At 41.5% G+C, this 14,136-nt stretch overlaps 1 protein-coding gene across 3 annotated transcripts in view; it reads left to right on the top strand.

The window, feature by feature from the left end:
• Positions 1 to 386: 386 nt before the first annotated feature.
• LOC139550686 (5'-AMP-activated protein kinase subunit gamma-2-like) overlaps positions 387 to 14,136 on the top strand; it is a 47,700-nt gene continuing 33,950 nt past the window's right edge. For 2 of the 3 annotated variants that reach the window (XR_011670110.1, XM_071361744.1), the window contains exons 1-2: positions 405 to 686; positions 2,538 to 2,609. Coding sequence is in view for 2 of the 3 variants with exons in the window: in XM_071361744.1 (XP_071217845.1) it covers positions 606 to 686; positions 2,538 to 2,609 (153 nt within the window). In the remaining variant the exon portion in view is untranslated. Of the gene's footprint in view, positions 687 to 2,537; positions 2,610 to 14,136 lie in introns of all 3 variants that reach the window. The other variant, XM_071361745.1, reaches the window with a different exon arrangement.

Raw genomic sequence — 14,136 nt, 5'->3', positions numbered from 1 at the left:
TGCAACATATAGAGAAAGAATGGCTGAGATCTGCCTTGCTGTTCAAAGGATAGCAGCAAAATATCCAACTGGAGGCTACTTGTTTTGCTCACGTTAACCCACACACTGCATGTGAGAAAGAAAGAACGTGTGTATGTGCTCCATTTCAATCATTGTCCCGATGCCTATTCCTTTCTGAGTTTGGAGATCTGAAATGGTCAGCCAGTGAAAGTCCCCCCCACCCCTAACATCCCTTATCCCTTTGAATAAAATGTGATGCTGTGCTCTGCTTTACCAATCAATGTTTATATTTGTGGAGGAAATGGAAAGGGTAGGAGTTAGGACCTAAGGAAGGAGTCAAGGAAATAGGAACCAATAATGAAGCCATGCTTTACTGACATCTGTTAGTTAGTGAAAAGCAGCGCGCTCAGTCTTCGTGATGTGAACACACCCCTTGTCTGTAATGCGTCGGTAGTGCGGTAGGCTATACTTCCTGGTAAATTAACTAGTTTCTTCTAAAGAACGTTGACTTGCAACTTCGTTTTCAGATAAAGACGTATGGTATAATATCACGCAATTTACTCAAGCTCGTTAAAAACAAAGAAAACAGGCTAATTAGTCTGAAAATGGGAAGCACCGTGATGGAGTCCAACAAGAAGGATATGAAAACCTCGAAGAAAAAGAGAACACTACGCCTAAATATGCCAGTAAGTTCGTAAATGATAGTCTGTTGTTTGACACCTACAGGTGTTTGTTGATGTGGCATTGTGGAAAGAGTAGAACTTGTGTGTGTGTGTGATTATCGCAGTGATATAATGATATAATGTTGCAAAATATGTAACTTTCTAGTATGTTCGGGTGTCCGCATTGTTACATCAATCACCCGGGCATCTTTTCCAATTCACAGCGTCTAGTTCTCACAGTTGAGGTCATGTTTTTATATATGTGTTTTGTGTATATATATTAATTTTGTAATTACATCAAAAACAACATTGTTGCCTTTTTTGACAGGTTCTTTGCACAGGCATGAGATGATGCTAGTTTCCCCCCCATTTGTTTAAACCTTTATTTAACTAGACAAGTCAGTTAAGAACAAATTCTTACTTACAATGACGGCCTAGGAACAGTGGGTTAACTGCCTTGTACAGGGGCAGAACGACAGATTTTTAACTTGTCAGCTCGGAGATTCGATCTTGCGGTTACTAGTCCGAACGCGCTAACCACTAGGCTACCTGCCGCCCCAGCATCAAGTCTTCAAAACATGGACTCAACATCAGTTATTCACTTGATTTTGGGGGTGAAATGTTCATGTCTATGCACATCTAAATTTCAATGCAATATGCCATCATTTTCATCATCACTACCACAATCAACATATGATGCATTGAAATCATGTCAAAGACCTGAAGCCCATCCCATACTCAGACTTAAAACTCACCCTGTACTGGTCTATTTACACAATCCAAATACCACTGAGGTCTAATGGGGCCTTTATTCATTCCTAAATGCACCAGCATTGTTATTCCGTTACTGTTATTCAGTTATTGTTATCGTCACTGTTTAGAACAATTATTTCCAGTCTAGTCGGCTTATAGGCAATAAGGTATTTGATGTTTTTGTGTGAGAAGAAAGAGGAAGCTAGGGAAACAGCTGGAAACACACTACTCTGGTCTGCTCTAAACCACTGAGTCATGATGCATTGTGTCCCTGCACTGTAACTAGGGGCAACAAAGAAGTGAGAGAGAAAGTCCTGATTTTATTGGATTTCAGAGTATTATTCTGGTTTCCCCTTGCATCATGTTCTCTCTGCTCAAATGAACCAAGTCACTGATCGCATTGGCATCATATCAGCCTGAAACAATGGTGAGCAGTGAGCACTGTGTACAGTCTGGTTAAACCAGGCTAGCATCATTATGGGTTTTCTTTGTTTCCCCAGACAACATCTGACCATAATCATGTATTTATACTATGTGCATTATCTAAGCTTGCATTTTCTATATTAAGAAAATGCCCCAACATCTGCAGAGCAAATAGGCCCTAAGTTATTTGAATGACAGTGGATTATTACTGTCGGTGTTGACTGCTGCTACATTCATGTTGCTGCACCTCATTGGTATTCTTTGGATGGCATCCATTAGAACCATGCAATCACATGCCTTCCCATGCCCTCCCAGGAGTAGTGCATGGATTAAAAATGCCTCTAGATGTGTATACACATCTGATTTTCCATGCAATTACATTTGTTTATTGCTATGAATTGTTGCCTTTTCTCCTTTTTAAACATGATGATTGACATGCAGAACTTGAATGTTATACAGTAGGCCTATACGGAAAGTTAGGGAAATTGTATTTCCTGGTCATGTCATGCCCCAGTAGTGGTTTAACACGTTTCTCCTCTTTCAGAGCTTAACATGTCTCGCCGGAAGCAGATTGTCCAGTATTAAAGATTGAACCTAAAGCCGAAAATTACATTTGGGTCCAATCAATCACTCTCTGGATGTAACATTGATAGTCCATTTTTCTTGTAAAAATTGGCTAAAAGCCTTCTCTGTCTGCAGGACGTAAGTGCTTTCGCCTTCCCCATACTGGACGGCAAGTCTGGAGGCTCGGGCAAGGATGGCTATCCAAATGTAAATGGTCTTTTCATCATACTCGTGGTTACACACAATTAAGTTATTCTTGACTGACAGCATTGCGCTTCTCACCTTTACCCTTAATTTTAAAGGCCCAGTGCGGTCCAAAACATGATGTTCCTGTGCTTTATATATATTTCCACACTATGATGTTGGAATAATACTGTGAAAATTATCATAATGCCCCTTTAGTGTAAGATTTGTTTGAAATTTCAGCCTGTTTTGTTGGGATGGAGTTCTGGCCTGCCTGTTGACATCAGCAGATGGTAAATTAGTTAATAGACCAATTAAGAAAGAGTTCTAAACCTCTCTGCCAATAACAGATAGTTTCCCCCTCCACTCAGACCACTTCCAAACAGTCTGATCAAATTCTTGCTTGAGAAATTGCTCTTTGCTAAGAAGCTATTTTTGTTTTTCTTTGATCAGTTTAATTGAAAACAATCACAGTAAGGTATTTCATTGTTACCCAGAAATGATTTGATATTGAAATAAAAACTGCTGCACTGGACTCTTTTGAATGGTTTTAAGTTATTTGAGCACTGTGTTTGGACACAGGCAGTGTGACAGACATTGTTCCGGAGCCCTCTGATGGTACTTCTAGTTGGGTGCGTAGATGTCTGATGATGTCCCGTGGAAATGGATGTCACATGACAGTGAGTTTGTAGTGGTCTCTCTGGACTTAATGAAGGTTGCTCTGCTCAGTAGCAGGAGCTCAGCATTATATTGAGACATGGGTGTTTATAATAGTAGAAAGCATGCTAAGTTTCAAAGACTGGTTATCAGCGATGTAGGGCTATCCCGGCTAATTAAAATCTTGGTCGCCTGAAAGTCGTCTTTTTTTCGACCAATCTATTGCTCAAAATGTTTAAAAGGATTTTCTCCATATATGGACACACCCTATGTGTTTTAATAAAATCAACTATATGCATTGAGCTTGTCTGATCCTTTAACCTTACAGTTTGATTCCTCGAGGAATCCAGAGATCTAGATAATCAGAAGGGAAAAAAACTTAACCTGACCCAACTATTCTCTTAACGCTCCTACTGGCTTTTGCAGATTCTGCCATTACTCTCCTGAAGTTGCCGGTAATAGGCTACACGAGGAGTCGGCAACCTTTCTCATGTGGAATGCCAATTTATCTTAATTTCTACCGATCTGCGTGCCAGTTAAGGTTTTGATAAGCACATTTTCGTGAAACCGTTTAATTAAATTTACAATAACGTCTTCATATCTCAATCATTGTCATGTGGTTAATCACATCTCTATTCAGCACCTCAAATGTTCTACTGCTTGATATCCTATTCCTCTTTATAGAATATTTGCTCAAAAGTATTGTGGAGCTCCTGCACCTAAATATAAACAGTACCAGCACCCAAAATGAGTACTGGAACCTATTTCAGTCCAAGTCAAGCACTAATATGAAGCCTATTTTATGACATTTCCACTGGATCAGAGCTTGACATTTTTAACTTTCATGCCCAGTGGTTATCGAAAGGGAGACAGCTGGAAAGATTTTTTAAATACTTTGAACTATTGTAATTCTCAATGGATGTAAAAACAGACTTTGTTTGCTTGCTGTTTCAGGTGAAGAAACATTACTTTGAGAAGCTCCACAAGTCATTAGTGGTGATGTGTTAAGCCAATCAGAAATACTATCAGATCCCCTAATGGGCACATTTGTGCGCAGGCCAGGTAGTCTATAGTCCTACTTCTAAACTCAGCAAAAAAAGAAACGTCCTCACTGTCAATGTCCTTATTTTCAGCAAACTTAACATGTGTAAATATTTGTATGAACATAAGATTCAACAACTGAGACATAAACTGAACAAGTTCCACAGTCATGTGACTAACAGAAATGGAATAATCTGTCCCTGAACAAAGGGGGGTTCAAAAAGTAATAGTCAGTATCTGGTGTGGCCACCAGCTGCAATAAGTACTGCAGTGCATCTCCTCCTCATGGACTGCACCAGATTTGCCAGCTCTTCCAACAAGGCACCTGCAAGTTCCCGGACATTTCTGGGGGGAATGGCCCTAGCCCTAGCCCTCACCCTCCAATCCAACAGGTCCCTGACATGCTCAATGGAATTGAGATCCTGGCTCTTCGCTGGCCATGGCAGAACACTGACATTCCTGTCTTGCAGGAAATCATGCACAGAACGAGCAGTACGGCTGGTGGATTTGTCATGCTGGAGGGTCATGTCAGGATAAGCCTGCAGGAAGAGTACCACATTAGGGAGGAGGATGTCTTCCCTGTAACGCACAGCATTGAGATTGCCTGCAATGACAACAAGCTCAGTCCGATGATGCTGTGACACGCGGCCCCAGACCATGACGGACCCTCCACCTTCAATCCCGCTCCAGAGTACAGCCCTCTGTGTGACGCTCATTCCTTCGACAATAAACGCGAATCTGACCATCACCCCTGGTGAGACAAAACTGCGACTCGTCAGTGAAGAGCACTTTTTGCCAGTCCTGTCTGGTCCAGCGATGGTGGGTTTATGCTCATAGGTGACGTTGTTGCCGGTGATGTCTGGTGAGGACCTGCCTTACAACAGGCCTACAAGCCAACAGTCCAGCCTCTCTCAGCCTATTGCGGACAGTCTGAGCACTGATGGAAGGATTGTGCGTTCCTGGTGTAACTCGGGCAGTTGTTGTTGCCATCCTGCACCTGTCCCGCAGCTGTGATGTTCAGATGTACCGATCCTGTGCAGGTGTTGTTGCACGTGGTGTGCCACTGCGAGGACGATCAGCTGTCCGTCCTGTCTCCCTGTAGCGCTGTCTTAGGCGTCTCATAGTACGGACATTGCAATTTATTGCCCTGGCCACATCTGCAGTCCTCATGCCTACGGCATGTTCCTGCAGATGAGCAGGGACCCTGGCATCTTTCTTTTGGTGTATTTCAGAGTCAGTAGAAAGGCATCTTTAGTGTCCTAAGTTTTCATAACTGTGACATTAATTGCCTACCATCTGTAAGCTGTTCGTGTCTTAACGACCGTTCCACTGGTGCATGTTCATGAATTGTTTATGGTTCATTGAACAAGCATGGGAAACAGTGTTTAAACCATTTACAATGAAGATCTGTGAAGTTATTTGGATTTCTACGAATTATCTTTGAAAGACAGGGTCCTGAAAAAGGGATGTTTCTTTTTTTTGCTGAGTTTGTGTGGGCGTGCTTACTCAACATTGACAGGAGCACACCAAACAAAAGACAATGACTAAATTCACAGAACTCATAAATGGAATTCAGTAAACCAAAACTTGTTTCTCACAAGTGTACTGTAGTGTAGGTTGTGCACTCTGCAAACAATATGCCACTCTGACAATGAGAACAGGAAGACTGGAATAATAATATTGAATGCATTAAAATAAATTACTGTAACAAACATTGTAGATTTAGGAATTAACAGTAGATCTACTGGTGATATATGTAATGGAGAATTGATATACACTAACAATCAAACTCATACAATGAAATTATGAATGTGCACAAATTGGCGGGAGAGAGTGCATTCTGGAGAGAGAAGTGCGTTGTGCATCTAGGTACATGCTTAATCCAACATATGCATTGGCCATGGAGCATTTACGGTGATATGGCCTCAGCAGAAGTCATTTCTGCTGAGTCCATTCTTGCCCTGACTTGCTACAGTATGTTTATTTACATGCATACATACAGTTGGAAGTTTACATACACCTTAGCCAAATACATTTAAACTCCGTTTTTCACAATTCCTGACATTTAATCCTAGTAGAAATTACCTGTCTTAGGTCAGTTAGGATCACCACTTTATTTTAAGAATGTGAAATGTCAGAATAATAGTAGAGAGAATGATTTATTTCAGCTTTTATTTCTTTCATCACATTCCCAGTGGGTCAGAAGTTTACATACACTCAATTAGTATTTAGTAGCATTGCCTTAAACAATTTAAACTTGGGTCAAATGATTTGGGTAGCCTTCCACAAGCTTCCCAAAATAAGATGGGTGAATGTTGGCCCATTCCTCGTGACAGAGCTGGTGTAGCTGAGTCAGGTTTGTCGGCCTCCTTGCTCGCACACGCTTTTTCAGTTCTGTCCACAAATTTTCTATGGGATTGAGGTCAGAGCTTTGTGATGGCCACTCCAATACCTTGACTTTGTTGTCATTAAACCATTTTGCCACAACTTTGGAAGTATGATTGGGGTCGTTGTCCATTTGGAAGACCCATTTGCGACCAAGCTTTAACTTCCCGACTGAATTCTTGAGATGTTGCTTCAATATATCCACATCATTTTTCCTGCATCATGAGGCCATCTATTTTGTGAAGTATAGCAGTCCCTCCTGCAGCAAAGCACCCCCACAACATGATGCTGCCACCCCGTGCTTAGACAGTAGTGGAGAGGGTAATAAGTTTTAAGTTCCTCGGCGTACACCTCACGGACATACTGCATTTGTCCACCCACACAGACAGCGTGGTGAAAAAGGCGCAGCAGCGCCTCTTCAACATCAGGAGGCTGAAGAAATTCGGCTTTCACCAAAAGCACTCACAAACTTTTACAGATGCACAATCGAGAGCATCCTGTCGGGCTGTATCACCGCCTGGTACGGCAACTGCTCCGCCCACAACCCTAAGGCTCTCCAGAGGGTAGTGAGGTCTGCACAACGCATCACCGGGGGCAAACTACCTGCCCCCCAGGACACCTACACCACCCGATGTCACAGGAAGGCCATAAAGATCATCAAGGACAACAACCACCCGAGCCACTGCCTGTTCACCCCGCTATCATCCAGAAGGCGTGGTCAGTACAGGTGCACAAAGCAGGGACCGAAGAAGCTGTTTTTCAGTCTTATCTCAAGGCCATCAGATTGTTAAACAGCCACCACTAACATTGAGTGGCTGCTGCCAACATACTGACTCAACTCCAATAATATAAAAATTGATGTAAAAAATGTATCACTAGCCACTTTAAACAATGCCACTTAATATAATGTTTACATACGAGATGAGTAATGTAGGGTATGTATATACTGTACTCGATACCATCTACTGCATCTTGCCTATGCCGTTCTGTACCATCACTCATTCATATATCTTTATGTACATATTCTTCATCCAGTTACACTTGTGCGTATAAGGTAGTTGTTGTGAAATTGTTAGGTTAGATTACTCGTTGGTTATTACTGCATTGTCGGAACTAGAAGCACAAGCATTTCGCTACACTCGCATTAACATCTGCTAACCATGTGTATGTGACAAATACAATTTGATTTGCTTCACGGTTGGGATGGTGTTCTTCGTCTTGCAAGCATCCCCCTTTTTCCTCCAAACATAACAATGGTCATTATGGCCAAACAGTTCTATTTTTGTTTCATCAGACCAGAGGACATTTCTCCAAAAAGTACGATCTTTGTCCCCATGTTTTTTTATGGCGGTTTTGGAGCAGTGGCTTCTTCCTTGCTGAGCGGCCTTTCAGGTTATGTCGATTTATACGACTCTTTTTACTGTGGATATATATATATATATCTTTGTACCTGTTTCCTCCAGCATCTTCAGCAGCTCCTTTGCTGTTGTTCTGGGACTGATTTGCACTTTTCGCATCAAAGTACATTCATCTCTAGGAGACAGAACGCGTCTCCTTCCTGAGCGGTATGACGGCTGTGTGGTCCCATGGTGTTTATACTTGCGTACTATTGTTTGTACAGATGAATGTGGTACCTTCAGGCGTTTGGAAATTGCTCCCAAGGATGAACCAGCCTTGTGGAGGTCTAAAATTAGTTTTCTGAGGTCTTGGATGATTTGTTTTGTTTTTGATTTTCCAATGATGTCAAGCAAAGAGGCACTGAGTTTGAAGGTAGGCCTTGAAATACATCCACAGGTACACCTCCAATTGACTCAAATGATATCAATCAGAAGCTTCTAAAGCCATGACATCAGTTTCTGGAATTTTCCAAGCTGTTTAAAGGCACAGTCAACTTGGTGTATGTAAACTTCTGACCCACTGGAATTGTGATACAGTGAAATAATCTGTCTGTAATCAATTGTTGGAAAAATTATTTGTGACATGCACAAAGTAGATGTCCTAACCGACTTGCCAAAACTATAGCTTGTTAACAAGAAATTTGTGGAGTGGTAGAAAAGTGAGTTTTAATGACTCCAACCTAAATGTATGGAAACATCCGAATTCAACTGTACATACACTACCATTCAAAAGTTTGGGGTCACTTAGAAATGTCCTTGTTTCTTAAAGAAAACCACTTTTTTGTCCATTTTAAAATAACAAAAGGTATCAGAAATACTGTGTAGACTGTTAATCTTGTAAATGAGTATTGTAGCTGGAAATTGCTTTGTTGGGGGAGGTTAATGGAATATCTACATAGGCGTACAGAGGCCCATTATCTGCAACCATCACTCCTGTGTTCCAATGGAACGTTGTTAGCTAATCCAAGTTTACCATTTTAAAAGGCTAATTGATCATTAGAAAACCCTTTTGCAATTATGTTAGCACAGCTGAAAACTGTTGTGCTGATTTTAAAGAAGCAATAAAACTTGCCTTCTTTAAACTTGTTGAGTATCTGGAGCATCAGCATTTGTGGGTTCGATTACAGGCTCAAAATGGCCAGAAACAAAGAACTTCCTTCTGAAACTCGTCAACAGTGAAGAGGCGACTCCGGGATTGGTGCACTTCACAAAATAGATGGCATCATGCGAAAGGAAAAGTATGTGGATATTTTGAAGCAACATCTCAAGACATCAGTCAGGAAGTTAAAGCTTGGTTGCAAATGGGTCTTCCAAATGGACAATGACCCCAAGCATACTTCCAAACTTCAGGACAACAAAGTCAAGGTTTTGGAGTGGCCATCACAAGCCCTGACCTCAATCCAATAAAAGATTTGTGGGCAGAACTGAAAAAGCGTGTGCAAGCAAGAAGGCCTACAAACCTGACTCAGTTACGCCAGCTCTGTCAGGAGGAATGGGCCAAAATTCACCCAACTTATTAGTAGAAGCTTGTTGAAGGCTACCGGAAACATTTGACCCAAGTTAAACAATTTAAAGGCAATGCTACCAAATACTATTTGAGTGTATGTAAACTTCTGACCCACTGGGAATATGGTGAAACAAATAAAAGTTGAAATAAATCATTCTCTCTACTACTATTAGTCTTACATTTCACATTCTTAAAATAAAGTGGTGATCCTAACTGACCTAAGACAGGTCATTTTTACTAGGATTAAATGTCAGGAATTGTGAAAAACTGAGTTTAAATGTAATTGGCTAAGACTCCTGAACAGGTAATCAAATGGCTGCCCGGACTATTTGCATTGTGAGCCCCCCCTCGCAACCCCTCTTTTTATGCTGCTGCTACTCTCTGTTTATCATATATGCATAGTCATTATAACTATACACTCATGTACATACTACCTCAATTGGGCCGAACAACCACTGCTCCCGCACATTGGCTAACCGGGCTATCTGCACTGTGTTCCACCAGCCAACCCCTCTTTTACGCTACTGCTACTCTCTGTTCATCATATATGCATAGTCACTTTAACCATATCTACATGTACATACTACCTCAATCAGCCTGACTAACCGGTGTCTGTATGTAGCCTCGCTACTTTTACAGCCTCGCTACTGTATATAGCCTGTCTTTTTACTGTTTTAATTTCTTTACCTACCTATTGTTCACCTAATACCTTTTTTTTGCACTATTGGTAAGTAAGCATTTCACTAAGGTTGTATTCGACGCACGTGACAAATAAACTTTGATTTGATTGTGTAAGTAAGCTTCTGACTGTAAGTGTGCCTTGATTTCTAAATAAATTACTGACGTGTCACCAGCAAAGCACCATCACACCACCTCCTCCATGCTTCACTGTGGGAACCACACATGCAGAGATCATTCGTTCACCTACTTGGCGTCTCACAAAGACACAGCGGTTGGAACCAAAAATCTAATTTTGACTCATCAGACCAAAGGACAGATCTCCACTGGTCTAATGTCCATTGCTCATGTTTCTTGGCCCAAGCAAGTCTCTTCTTATTATTGGTGTCCTTTAGTAGTGGTTTCTTTGCAGCAATTCGACCATGAAGGCCTGATTCACGCAGTCTCCTCTGAACAGTTGATGTTGAGATGTGTCTGTTACTTGAACTCTGTGAAGCATTTATTTGGGCTGCAATTTCTGAGGCTGGTAACTCTAATGAACTTATCCTCTGCAGCAGAGGTAACTCGGTCTTCCTTTCCTGTGGCGGTCCTCATGAGAGCCAGTTTCATCATAGCACTTGATGGTTTTTGCGACTGCACTTGAATAAACTTTCGAAGTTCTTGAAATGTTCCGCATTGACTGACCTTCATGTCTTAAAGTTATTATGGACTGTCGTTTCTCTTTGCTAATTTGAGCTGTTCTTGCTGTAATATGGACTATCTTCTGTATACCACCCCACCTTGTAACACAACTGATTGGCTCAAACACATTAAGAAGAAAGATATTCCACAAGTTAACTTTTATCAAGGTACACCTGTTAATTGAAATGCGTTCCAGGTGACTACTTCATGAGCTAGTTGAGAAAATGCCAAGAGTGTGCAAAGCTGTCATCAAGACAAAGGGTGGCTACTTTGAAGAATCTCAACTATAAAATATATTTGTATTTATTTAACACTTTTTTGGGGGGGGTGTTTCATGATTCCATATGTGTTTTTTTGATGTCTTCACTATTATTCTACAATGTAGACAATAGTAAAAATTCAAGTTAAACCCTTGAATGAGTATGTGTCCAAACATTTGACTGGTTGTGTGTACAGTGCGTTCGGAAAGTTTTCAGACCCCTTGACTTTCTTCACTTTTTGTTACATTACAGCGTTATTCTAAAATGTTTTAAATCGTTTTTTTCTCCCCTCATCAATCTACAGTCAATACCTCCATAATGACAAAGCAAAAACAGGTTATATGTAAGTTTTAGTTGAGCAGTAACACAATCTCTGTTGACCAACAGCCTGAAGACAACAATTGACCAGTTGTCTAATTGGCCTCAGCCCTACAGAGATGTTTAGACAACTTCTTGGTTGTGCAATCTCTTACTATAAGTGTTGTTTTGAGTTGGTAGCGGTTTTATTTTGCTTCTTCTCACTGAGTGAGAATTTTTACTAGCCTTATATCATGCTTTTCTACAAAGCAAGCTTCTCTTCCTTCTTAGTCTTTTACATTGTCTGAGTCGGTCTTTAAGTGCTTTCAGTAGTTCTTTTCCCAACAACCTCAGTCTTTTCTCTGAAATATAGGATTTGAATCCTTCTTGAAATAAAAAAAAATTCAACTGTGCGTAGTGAATTAGCGCTTGCAAGAAAGGCATTTCACGTGTGCATGTGACCATTAACTTAACTTGAACCACCGGTCTTTCCTCATGTTTTGAACTAGCTGATAGATTTGTTGATAAAACTCTCCAATCTGACTAGCTTGCCTAAACACGCTGTTGCGCAATAAGAACGTTTGTTGGCAAACAGAGAAGTAGGGTGTGTGCTGTCTCTCATATGTTACAGGATTGGCCAAACAGAAATGTCTGTAGAGTAGGGCCAGTCTTAAGCTAATATCATGCTCAAATATTGTGGAAAGGAAACTAGAGAGGCTCAGGACTGATTTGGTGATATGTTGTACAGTACCAGTATATCTGGACCAATAGGTAATGTTTAGAGAAACCTCTCCCAAATGCACTGTAGGCATGGTTGTAATTTGCTCTTGGCAGTCCTTTGAGTTCGTAGCCTGTATTCTGTCACCTAAACACTTCTCTGCAATATTTTACTGTTTCATCTAAAAACACTGCTAGTGTTTTATCAAAACATTTTCGCATTCGCTTATTAATATACAGTAACACAATTCCCAATAGGCTTTAACTTATAAGTGTATGAAATTTTCTAATTTTCCGCCTCCTACTTTTACCCATATTTTTTTGCAACACATGTTGCACTGCTTTTTCACTGACCGCCAGGTACGGCTTAAAATTAGGCAGCCTTACTCTGTGAGTTTCCCCTTCAGACATGTTTGACGGAGCTCCTTCTCAGTCTCAATCTGTAGCACATTTACCCACAACACAAAGAAAGGCTTTAACCTGTTTCCCAGATAGGTAGTCCACTGTAAGCTAGATGGTGTCCTACAGTCAGTCATCTGTAATACTATTGAACACAGGGGTTAATGTTCTTGGTCACTGCAATGGAGTTCCGTCATATGGGATTAAAAAAAATATATATACACTGCTCAAAAAAATAAAGGGAACACTTAAACAACACAATGTAACTCCAAGTCAATCAGACTTCTGTGAAATCAAACTGTCCACTTAGGAAGCAACACTGATTGACAATAAATTTCACATGCTGTTGTGCAAATGGAATAGACAAAAGGTGGAAATTATAGGCAATTAGCAAGACACCCCCAATATGCATGCACATTTGTGGCCTGCTGGAGGTCATTTTGCAGGGCTCTGGCAGTGCTCCGCCTTGCACAAAGGCGGAGGTAGCGGTCCTGCTGCTGGGTTGTTGCCCTCCTACGGCCTCCTCCACGTCTCCTGATGTACTGGCCTGTCTCCTGGTAGCGCCTCCATGCTCTGGACACTACGCTGACAGACACAGCTAACATTCTTGCCACAGCTCGCATTGATGTGCCATCCTGGATGAGCTGCACTACCTGAGCCACTTGTGTGGGTTGTAGACTCCGTCTCATGCTACCACTAGAGTGAAAGCACCGCCAGCATTCAAAAGTGACCAAAACATCAGCCAGGAAGCATAGGAACTGAGAAGTGGTCTGTGGTCACCACCTGCAGAACCACTCTTTTATTGGGGGTGTCTTGCTAATTGCCTATAATTTCCACCTTTTGTCTATTCCATTTGCACAACAGCATGTGAAATTTATTGTCAATCAGTGTTGCTTCCTAAGTGGACAGTTTGATTTCACAGAAGTCTGATTGACTTGGAGTTACATTGTGTTGTTTAAGTGTTCCCTTTATTTTTTTGAGCAGTGTATATATATATATATATATATATATATATATATATATATATATATATATATATATATATATATATATATATATATTGAAAGTACTGGAATAGGTAAAACTTGAAGTTTAATGGGCCCCCCCCCCCCGAGTGGCCCTGTTGTCTAAGGCACTGCATCGCAATGCTAGTTGTGCCACTAGAGATTCTGGGTTTGAGTCCAGGCTCTGTCGCAGCCGGCCGCGACCGGCAGGCCCAGCGTCGTCCGGGTTAGGGGAGGGTTTGGCCGGCAGGGATGTTCTTGTCCCATTGCGCACTAGCGACTCCTGTGGTGGGCCGGGCGCAGTGCACATTGAAAAGGTCATCAGGTGTACGTGTTTCCCCCGACACATTGGTGCGGCTGGCTTCCAGGTTAAGTGGGCATTGTGTCAAGAAGCAGTGCGGTTGGTTGTGTTGTGTTTTTCGGAGGACGTACGGCTCTCAACCTTCGCCTCTCCCGAGTTCGTATGGGAGTTGCAACGATGAGACAAGACTGTAACTACCAATTGGATACCACGAAAAAGGGGGGGGA

The sequence above is a fragment of the Salvelinus alpinus genome, chromosome 23, assembly GCF_045679555.1.
Source record: "Salvelinus alpinus chromosome 23, SLU_Salpinus.1, whole genome shotgun sequence".
NCBI lineage: Eukaryota > Metazoa > Chordata > Actinopteri > Salmoniformes > Salmonidae > Salvelinus > Salvelinus alpinus.
This window is presented reverse-complemented; position numbering and strand designations above follow the sequence as displayed.